This window comes from Spermophilus citellus (genome assembly GCF_964194105.1).
Source record: "Spermophilus citellus genome assembly, chromosome: 8".
NCBI classification, from domain to species: Eukaryota; Metazoa; Chordata; class Mammalia; order Rodentia; family Sciuridae; genus Spermophilus; species Spermophilus citellus.
In genome coordinates this window covers 20,766,695-20,778,319 of record NC_138189.1, presented here as the reverse complement: position 1 = coordinate 20,778,319, position 11,625 = coordinate 20,766,695, and the positions used below count along the sequence as shown (strand labels likewise).

Below are 11,625 nucleotides of genomic sequence, written 5' to 3'. Positions count from 1 at the left end.
TCCGAGATGGGAGAGAACATTGCAAGCAAAAGCAGCAGCCAGCATAGTCAAGGAGGTGGGTGAGCAGCAGTCCGGTGCATTCTGTAACTGCATGAAGTTCTGTTAGGGCATGTCCATCAACAGCAGACCTCGAGGCCAGAGCAGTAGGCAGGGCTCAGGACATTAAGGTCCTGGTAGTCTCTGTTCAGTTTATATTTTATTCAGAGAAAACCCACTGTGCCACTTAGAAAGTTTACCAACAAAAGGATGATGGGGTGAGGCTGAATTCACTTAGCTTTTTGAAGTTAATAAAATAAAAATTGAAGAAGGGAAGGCCCCAGAATAGATACAGAAGAGACCTTGACTGAAATATTCAAAAATTAAATGGACAAGCTTTGGTGATTTGACACTCAGTGCACCCTTCCCCTTTTCTTTCCACCCCTGATTTCTCATGATCCCAGGACCACTCTGACTTCCAATTTCCTTTTTTCACTGTTAAAGTTCAAAGGCAACTTCTGGCATTGCACTGGTCTTCATTTTATCCCTACTCAAACCTGCTTTAATTTCTTGTCATGTACTTTGGGGCTACAGATGCACATCTTGCACATTAATAGTTTCTATGAAGAAAAATAAAATTAAAAAGCCACATTCTTGTTTTGGAAACCTTTTCCCAGCCCTATAGTGCTGACCTTCAATCTCCCTACACACTGGTGCCACCAACCCCTGGGGCCAGAGGGTAAGAGGGATTCAGCTAACATTCTCACAGGTGGAAAAATTAACCTCTGTGAAGGTTTTAAACTTAAGATGCTTCAATTAAAGAGGTTGTGTTTTGGAATAAATGCAAGGTATTATTAAGAAAACTGCAACACTGGATGTCTGCTACATAACAAAATTATTTGAAACCAACGAGACAATCTGAAGCAACTGATCAATAACTGTTTTGGCCCAGATAAGATTTCCTAGAGACTAGATTTATAGGAAGTTAAAACCTGTCCAGGCCAAATGGCATGTCCACAGGAGGCAGAAGCTCAGCTACTGCTTAAAGGACTGGAAATCTGGACAGGCTGAGCCAAGGTGATTCCCTGGAGCATGCCTACAGCTTACTGCCCCCTGCCCCCACTTCTGGAGGCTGATGAATATTGCAGCAGACTCAGTAAAAACTGGATCACGAGAATGCTGGGAGCTCTGGCAGTCAGAACTCTAACTTAGGACTTTGTCTCAATCCCAGCACACCGTTAATACATCAAGATCTGGATGGAGGCCTCTCTCTATTTTCTGTCTGGGCCTACAAACAAACATGGGCACAGAGAGAACCCTTTGAGAGCCACTTGGGAGACTTGCCAGGAACTCCAATAAACTAGATTTTGGGACTCAGGTGAAATCCTACAACATGGCCTGAAGCCCACTTGACATCAATTGATTCAAGATAAGACTCAAGCCTGCCCAGATAAGTGTCTTTCAACAAAGACTGCCCTGTATGAGGGCTGGGGAAGTGGCAAGGCAACAGTGATCACTCATCACAGTCCAGGCTTCTATGGGATTGCTCAGATGCTGTGTTTTTGGCAAACAACTTACCCCCAAATAATGCCTAAACTGCTATTATGGCACAGTTTGCTGAAACTAGTAACTGCAAGCTCACTTGCTGAAACCATACTACTAATCAGAAGAAGCCCTAAAATGAACTTGCTCTCAGTCCTTTGTTCCTACCATGGCCAAGCTTTCCATGTCCTCAATAAAAGAGCACCATTAAAGTTAAATTACCTTTAATAAATACTTTTTACCTATATAATCTCTCTCTCCATGAACCCCCAGCTTCCAACATTCATTTTACATTTCTGCCACAAAAAAGTATCTGTGTCCCTTATTAGATACCAAGCCCCTTTAAAGTAAGCACCTGCCTACTACATTACCTGTAAACTTTCAGAGTTTATTACAACACTCTGTACATAATAGACTATTATGGGTTAAGAAGAACCTGTATTGTGTCCTACATATAATTTTTTGGGAAAAATCCACCTTATCCATATAAACAAGATGAAACTCTTCAAGACCTAAAAGCAGAAATCAATAAACCTAAATTAAACCTAGTTTTGCTTTCACTTATTTTTAAACAAGTATGAAAAATGCATATGCAATAAAAAATCACTTACTTAGATGGTAAATGGAGAACACAACAACTACATATGAAAGATTGTACACAAGATTAAGGAATACACTAGGACCCCAAGAACTTAATGGGCAAAAAACATGGACAAGTCATTGAAATGAAACATACACAAAGCTAATAAAACATTTTAAAAATTTCCAACCTCACTAGACATTATTTACCTATTGGATTAGCAAAGTTTTAACCAAATGATGGTGTGGAAAAGAGTATTTATACACCCTTGTATTGTGGGAAATGGATATTCACATAGCTATGTGGATAAGAAACGCTAAAACTTGTTACACCCAACATATGCATGTGAGACGTTGTGTGTGTGTGCCCAGCTCCTGACCTCCTCTATCCATCAAACTGTCTGTCGTGTGTGTGCATACAGAAGTACATATATATAAATATATGAACTAAAGTTATCTTTATACTTTTCTACATATTTCTTTTTAAAGATATCCTAAGAAATCAACATACTGATTAGAATGTATGCAGTATGACTTAGGAGGTAAGCATTCAGCTCTACCACTTACTAGATATGTGACCGTCAGCAAATTATTCATTCTGTGGACTGTTTGCATCAGTAAAATGATGATTTAAAAATATTTTTAAAAAAACACCTACCTTACAGGGTTGGTGTAAAGATTAAATCAGAATACATATTGGAGTTTCAAATACTGCCTGCAAAGAGTGCTCAATAAACATTAAATGCTAATACTTCACATAAATTTGGTAATGGCGTAATGTTTCATGGCAGACAAATGTTAAAAAAAGAGTATGGCATGGGCTGGGGTTTTGGCTCAATGGTAGAGTGCTCGTCAAGCACATGTGAGGTCCTGAGTTTGATCCTCAGCACCACATAAAAATAAATAAGTAAAATAAAGGCATTTAAAAAAAAGAGTACGGCAAATCCATACAATGGCAGATTATCATGCAGTCATTAAAATGTTGTTCATGAAGAGTTGTTAATGATGTTGGAGAAATGTTTTTATTAAGTGAAAAAGCATAGCTATAGTAAATGTATAGTATGATTTCAATTATGTGAAATAACAGAAAACAGACCAAAATACTAAAAAATGTTATTTTAGGTAGTAGAATTTGGTCTGCTTGCTGTTATTCTCTTCTTTATACTTTTCTATCACTGAAGTTTTGGGTTTTTTTTTTAATAGTATGGAAGGTATTACTTTTCAAACAAGGAAAATACCATAATTTTGAAAGGTTAAAATAAGGCAACAAGTGGGTAATTTTAAAAATTTATAGAAATGCCCAACTTTTCACATATATATAATACAGAAATTATTGTGGCTTTCCAAAGCTCAATTATTTTCTGTTAAGTTTACAAATATAGAGTATTGTATTAATGCAAAATAAATATTACAAACACCACAAAGCAGTAAATACCCCTTGACTGAATCTGTTTATAAACAAGTGTATGAAAAGCAGCACTTAAACAAGGACTCCCTGAGGCCTAAGCAGAAGGGCAGCCTGACCCAGGGCACTGCTCCAGCCTGGAAAGGCAGAGCCCTGGGTGGCAGCTCTTCTCCTAGCTTCACTCCAGGCTCCAGTGGCTTTGACCTCCCCATCATCAGACTAAAAAGCTCCCATTCCTTCTGCAAGTTTCAAAGGGAAGAACTCCTTGTTTTGTAAGAAAAAAAAAAAAAAAGGTATTTCTTCTCTAAATAAACTTTCCAGGACACTCTTAAATTACTTATGCTCAATTTTTCCTCTTCTTAAACAACTTTAGATCTGAGTTCCTAAACTCTACCTTTTAGATTACTTAACCTTATTATTAGTAAAAATCATGAATTCATTTCAATCAATTTCTGCCCTTAACAGGACTTGGTCTGTTAAAAATGTAAGTATCAGCCTATGTAAACATCATTTAAGACCTTAATTAACAGTTTTTGACAATAGGACCAAGGAAAACAAACAATCCCAGTTTACAGGAGATTTCCTGAAATTCTTCACATTCTTAGTAATTAAAGCATTTCTTTGGGGCAAATGTCAAAGAAACCTCTTGCTTATCAATCAGCATCTTCACCTAAACAGCACTGGGTTAAACATTATGTATGGTACCTATAATGCTGAAAAACTACTCTAGCTAATACTTATTGAATTGCTCACCCAAACACCCTCCACATTGCATTAACCCGATCATTTTTGACTAATTTTTTTAAGATGTAATAAGCAGAAACCCAAATGTTAATGTTCTCTGTTGCTGTATGAGACATTTCTCACAATAAAGCTAGCCTATAACAACCTACTGATTTAATAAACACCGAACTTTACAAATTAATACAACACAATCTAAATGCACCATAAATTTATATTTGTTAATCTTGATATTAGAACATTTAAACATTTCAAACTACATAAAAATATGACAAACAATATAAAATAGAAAGACATTTGTTGACAACTTACTTCCAAACATCACTATTTCTTAAATTGCAATTAAGCAACAAGACAGCTTACAAAGCTCTCCAGAAAACAGATAAATGTTTTTTGAGGAGTGTTATCAACAAAGATCAACACAATCCCACACAATAATGTCTCCAATTTATTATCTTTTCCACAGTACAAATTTTTCACAAGCCATAAATCCTTTGTCGTTATTCAAAGTCTGTAAACAAGTGCCGGAACCCCCACATCCCGACATCAGTTTAAGCTTGTGAATGTTTTAAGTCCTTCAATCAAGTTTCAACTCTTTTACTTGCATAAGGAATCAAGAGCCTTCTCTCTTTAAATTATTTCTATTTTATCATACAGCCTGCAATGCAGTAAATCACAGTGAAAGCCCTGGGGAAAACAAAACAACATGATCTTTACAGCAGGACTTGAAACTTTATAATAATAAATGCATTTAAAGAAGCGTCCCATAATAAAAGCGTGGGTTTTCATTTCCAGAAATCAAGTCAATTAGAAACTCTAGTTTCTACTTAAAAACCCATTTTGATCTAAAAGTGAAAACAGTCCCCTATCCATAGTCATTTTATAAACTCTATACAGTTTCACTTGCAGACATTTTTTTTTTCCAGTCTGGAAAAGAGTAGTGCAATTAGTTTTATGTCTTTTAAGTTATTTAGTCCATGATGTAAATAGCTCTGTGGAAAGATAAGAAGATGCTCTGGTAAACAAGAAATTTTTGCAAGCCCATGCTGGCTTACTAGTCCATTAAAGCTTGTAAGTCCATAGTGGCTTTCAACAAAATGTTGTATACACATTACTAACAACAAAGCAGAAATAAATAGGCAGAAATTACTGTAAACTGTCTCATCTCTTAAGATTTTTCAGTAATAACTGGCTTGACGAATTGATTATATAGTCACTTAAATAAGCAGACAGTAGACAGTTGCCCTTAAGGACGTTCCACTATGGCATCCTGTCTGGAAAGCCCCAATGGAGTTACATTCCTAAAATTAAAACAAAAAGCAGGGAGTGAGGGTAGGAGAAGTTTACAGATGCCACTGGACAGAATTCCATCAAGTCAGCCAGGTCACTTGGATTTCTTCTTAAAAAGGCTTTTGATTTTTGATGGCTTTTTGCTTTTCTCTCCATTATGACACAGGTCATGTGGGATGCTACTTATCCTAGTAACATTTGGGGCTTCTTGAACTGGTTTACTGTCGTTGCCAGCAGAAGAACATGATGTGTGGCGAGGTTTGGGCACTGGGATGCCACTAGAAAGCTGGTTCATGCTACAGGATTTCTCTAAGATGCCATTGTATACTTTGCTTGCAGGACTGAAGATCATACTCTTTGTTTCTGTCAGACCTACACAATCGGGAGAGCCCCGGGAAAGATCTGCAGTTATGGGTGAATCTCCTCTGGAGGAATCCTCTAGGGAGAGCTCATCTCTTGATATCTTTCGAGGAGACAATGTTTGATATATCTCAAGGCTTGAAGGAGGAGACTGTTTCCTTCCAATGGAAGAGTTTAAGGAGTCACACTCAGAAGCTGTGTCTGGCACTTCCCTGAATGAGATAGCAGTAAAAAGTTTAAATGAGCATATTGTTCAGAGTCCCAACAGGCATTCTAACGAAAATTACTTTCATTAATTCTCTTTCAAAATTTAATAGAAGAAATGCTACAATTCTGTATACATTTCTAAAAAATTAGAAAATTAAACTTTATATAATAACATAGCTTATTAAAACTCAGGAGTTATGTTTTGTTTTTCACATAAACCTTATAACCTAAGAAACTTTATAACATAAGCTATGCCTTTTACAATTGTCAGAGAAATGAAAATTTTAAGATATCATCATTTTTTTGTTTTTTTAGTTGTCAATGGAACTTTATTTTATTTATTTTTATGTAGTGCTGAAGACCAAACCCAGTGCCTCACACATGCTAGGCAAGTGCTCTATCACTGAGCTTTGGCTCCAGCCCATCATATATTTTTTTAACATAAAAATTTCTGGGTTTTTTTTTCAATACTTTTCTTTCTGAACCACAGAAGTGGTACTTATATATGAAATAAATGGAATTTTAGTCACTGCTTTAGTCTCTTAATTTTTTAATCTTAACTTGATGAAATAATAGCTCCCTAAGGAGGTAAAGGAATATACTATACAAATATGTAATTTCTATGATCTAAGAGGAGGATGAGGAGTTGAGATGTGGCGAAGTGGAATGGATAGGGGGTGAAAGGCAATTCTATAGTTTTTTTTAAAAAAAGCAGATATTCAATAAATTCTCAAAGATTAATTCCTTTGTGCATGTCTCCCCAACCTTTCTCCACAAGGGAAAGAGAAATAGAAAACTAAAGTTCATAGCCCAGCAGCCGTCAGTCCTTCAAATTCACTGCTCCTTATTAGCCCCTCTGCTGCCATCCATCTTCCAGAACCATCATGAACTCACCTAAATGATTACAACAGATTCCTAATTGGTCTCTCTGCTTCCATGCTTGTTCTTCCCTCTGTTACTTCTTTACAAGCCATTAAAGTGGTTTTTCAAAACTCAAGTTAGCATACTATTCACTTGTTCAAGGCTTTCCAATGCTTTCTCTCTCAGAGTAAAATTTTAAAAGTCTTGTCTAAGCCTATATGAGTCCCTTTACATCTGCCCCCGGTTCTTTCCAGTCACATGCCCTTCCTCTACCTCACTCCACCCCAGCCTCTTTCTTATTCTTCCAATATGCCCATCTTGGGACATCTCCACAGCTTTGTACTTGTTTCTGCCTGGTATCATCTGTCTATCTCCACATAGCTTACTTCTCCAAGTCATATGGGTTACTACTCTCTCCCCGGAGACGACTCCCCTAGGTACCCTATGTGAAGCAGCCTTCCTTTTTCTTTTACATATTTTTACCATCCTAGCATGTACCAGTAACAGATATTTTATATTAACCAGTTTATAGTCAGTCTACCCAGAAGAAAGGAACTATAAGGAGGGGTGGTCTTCTTAACTTCTGTAATCTCTGCACTGGAATAGTGGCCAGCTCACAGTGAGTAATGAATACAAATACATTGAACAAATGAACAGATGGATTGATGAATGCATAGAATGAGATCTTGAAAACCAGGAACCATGTCTTATTTACTTTTGGAATGCATTGAGCCCAATCTGAATACTGTTCACTTCATGAAAAAAAAAATGCTTATAAAATGAAAGGTAAAGTCTAGGTAAAAAGTAACTGGTCAAAGAAATAAAGCGAGACAAGGACAGGACAGAAAGGCAAGAGCCTTTATGATTATGATCTACAGCTGAAGTAAGCCAGGATCATCTCACTTGCTTTGGCAACTTAAGTTATTAACCAGTGTGCTGCACATAGCACAGAATAAATTCATATTTATAGAATGAATGAATGAATGAACACTCTCTGTCTTTGGATGGTCTATAATTACTATCACTTTGCATAATATTTACATTCATGTTTACTCTGGCATTTAGTTTTGACAAGTATTTTTGGTTAATATCATTTTAGATATACATTATATTGCTGAATTTATTTGCTCATGCATGTCCATTTACTTTATTCCTACATATATGGAAAGATTATTTTTACTATAAGCTCCCAGAAGGTTCAAAATCCCCTGGGCTAATAAAGACTTAAATAACACTTTCATATAACACGTCTACATATGCTGCATGATTTTCAAGCGCTTCAACAACTTGATAATGAGTAGAACTACAGAAAGCATCAGGCAATTGAAATATGAAGAAAGGACTACTCTCAGAAATAAATCATTAGTAGGAACATTTCCATGAAGCACCTTTATGGACTGAATGCCCATTAATTGAACTCACTAGTCCCTGAAGCTGTTCAGCTTCCAAAGTCAAAAGCTGATTTATTTACAATCTTATGAATTTACTTTCTTTTCTGCTTTGTGTGTGAAATTCTAAGCTAGGTTAAAAATATTCCAAAAACTAGTCTCTAAATAATGAGTGAAGAGAATACTGATCTAAGTTAGGACACCTGGATTCCCATACTGGTCCTGCCCTTACAACAATAAAACCTTGGGTAAATCACCTAGTTTCTCTAGGTCTCAATTTTCTATGTTCAAGGAAGAAATGTGATTGATTTCTAATGTCATTTCTCATCTTAATATTTGAATTCCAAAACAAATAATAATCTAATGTACTGTTGCTTCTCCCACATAGTCAAACTTAAGAGTGTAGGAATAGTATAGTTTAAAATTTACATTCTTTCTACAGCATATTTTCTTTGAAGGTTGAACTTAATCATGTGTACTATTTATATTTTTAACAGCTTTAATTTTTTTTAATTTTTATTTTTAGCAGTACTGAGGATCAAACCCAGGGCCTCATGCATACTAGTCAAGAACTTTACCACTGAGCTATGCCCCAGTCCCCATTTATTTTATTTTTCTATTTATTTTTTCCCCAGAGTAAAATATAGTTAAATTCATTAAAATTTAGCACATGTATGAAAAGATAACCTAAGGTAAGGTTTAAAAGAATACATATGTACATAATATATAGAACATAAAAGATCAGCAAATATTAACTATATTATTATTTTATAGGGATTCTGGAGATTCAACAGTTTAGAGTCTAAAAATAAAGAGGAAGAAATATTTTTTGGATCAATTTTTTCTTACATTTATGATCTAGCTGTGAATTTTTGACATTGCTATCTAAAATGAGGACTGAACATTTTTATCAATGCAAGAAATCCTACTGGACAGTACAGCTCTAGAGTTTTCCTACCAGTTTTCAGAAGCCACACAAAAGCCACACAGTTCAGTCAGTACAGACATTCTGTTGGAGACTACAGTTACACTGCAAAGATATACAAAAGGCTAAGAGTGAAGTGCTAACCAAGAGAAGTTGCACTGAACTCTCCAATTGCAATGGGGATACAAACCCTGAATTATTCTTTAAGAATAAATTGCAGTGATGGAGTATCTACCTACATCTCCACAGGAGGCAGAATTCTGAGATGGCTTCCAAATTCCCAGTTCCTGATGTACACACACCTTCTCCTAGTTATTCAAATAAACACAAATGTAAATGCTGTGGTAAAGGGATTTTACAGATGAAATTAAGGCCTCAAACAAGTGGCTCTTAATACAGAGAGATTATTATCTAGCTAAGTAAATTTGAGTCTTAAAATCAGAGATGGAGTAAGTTGGAGATTCAAGCAAAAGAGTTTACAAAAGGGAAATCACTGTAACTGTCTTTGAAGATGGAAGTCATAGGCAAGGAATGGAGGGCAGCCCTTAGGGCCTGAGAGTAGCCCCACTTCACTGGCCACTGGTCTTGGCCCTTGCTGAGATCAGCACAGGAAGAGGACTTCAGTCCTATAATCTAAAGGAACTGAATTCTACCCTAGTACATGAGCTTTGAAGGGGACCCTGATTTCCAAATGAGAACATAGCCCTGCCAACAGTTGATTTTAGCCTTGTGGGACCCTAAACAGAAAATGCAGTCGCACCAGGCTTGCACTTCTGACTTGCCGGCTGAGTGTGCACAAATGGGTGTTGTTTGAAGCCACAGTGTATGGTAACTTGCTATGCAACAGCACCAACAGAATGCACCACTCCCCACCCCCAACCCCATCCCTATCCTGCCCAGAGGCAGTATGTGCTGCAATCTACCCACTGCCAATACCATTGCTTCTCAGCAGTGAAGTAAATGGCCTCTTCTTCCTCTTCATTCCGATAAAGTGCAGGGCAACTTGACACTGAGAGGATATCTGGATCAGGGGAAGGCAACGAGTGCTGGGTGTGCTGGGGCTGGTGGGAATGCCGAGGGTGTGAGGCGAGGGCAGCATGTGGAGGAAGCTGAGCTCGCTGAGACTGTGGCGAGGAGGGCACGATGCTGCGACGCGAGCGACACAAACTACTGCTTCTGGCTAGTGACCCAACAGGTTTAGGCATGGTCCCTGAAGAACAGATAAACAAGAACACTCTTAACATCCAATCTCTCTTTATGGTCCCTACAGATACACAAGAGAATTGATGTCACTGATATTTCACTGTTTAATCTTTCTTTATTGAAGTAAGTAATTATGTAATCATACCATTCTCTACCACCTATATTAATAAAGTTAAAAAATAATAAAAGGAACAAAAATGAAAATAGGTCTAAAAATTAAACACAAGTGAACATAAACATATGAAGTTTTAATGTAACTCTTATGATTTCAACTCTCATTTGTAGTCTTAGGCCAGATCTGTCACTCCAGGTTCAGTCTTTCTCCTGAACTTACAGACTCATCTCCAACTGCCTACCAGACACTTGGGTATCCCACAGATATCCAGCTGAATTCAACATATGCCTCTCCAAACTCACTTCATCTTCTGTGTCCCATGTCCAGTAAATAACACTACCACCCAACCGGTTATCTGAACTGTAAACTATATTTTTGACTATATAATTTTGACCCTTCTTCCTCCATTATAATCCATGTCAAGTTAACTTTCAAGTGTCTAATTCTACCTCTTTGGCATCTCACAGATCTGTCCCCTTCCCTACATTTCCATGCTGATGGACTATACTGGACTATTCTATCCGCCTCCTAACTGATCTTTTCCCTCCAATGTTTTCTCCGCACTGAACTTGTGTGATCACTCTAAAAAGGAAAAAGAAAATGACATTCTACTATGTAACACCTTAAAAAACCAAACTCTTTACTATGGATTAGACTGCTCTAACTAGCTTCTATTTTGAAGTTAGTGTCCCTCTCTTTTGTTATAGGAACAGTGGGATCAGTATACTTGGCTCCTTAGAAGTATCATATTTTCTTGCTTCGAGGACTCCTTTTCCCAACTCTCCCTTGTCCTCCCATCCTAGGTATTTGCTTAAATGGCAGTTCCTTCAGCCCCTTCAAGTTTGAGATCAAGGTCTGCCCTATAATTCTCTCTCAAGAAGGAGGAGCCATGGCATAGTTATCCATCACATAACTCATCTCAGTGCATGGCTCTCATCTGTCCTCCACTACACTATAAATTCCAGGAAGGCAATAATGGTGTTTTATATGCAACACTGTATCATAACACCTAGCCCAGTACTCAGGAAAAAGG

At 37.1% G+C, this 11,625-nt stretch overlaps 1 protein-coding gene across 2 annotated transcripts in view; it reads right to left on the bottom strand.

Annotated features, from left to right (window-relative positions):
• Nucleotides 1-3,280: 3,280 nt before the first annotated feature.
• STIM2 (stromal interaction molecule 2) overlaps nt 3,281-11,625 on the bottom strand; it is a 162,137-nt gene continuing 153,792 nt past the window's right edge. Inside the window, exons 12-13 of one of the 2 annotated variants that reach the window (XM_081303153.1) lie at nt 10,211-10,484; nt 3,281-6,105 (exon numbers count right to left, since the gene is read on the bottom strand). In XM_081303153.1, coding sequence (XP_081159279.1) covers nt 5,628-6,105; nt 10,211-10,484 — 752 coding nt within the window. In that variant the 3' untranslated portion in view covers nt 3,281-5,627. The remainder of the gene's footprint in view (nt 6,106-10,210; nt 10,485-11,625) is intronic. The other variant, XM_081303154.1, reaches the window with a different exon arrangement.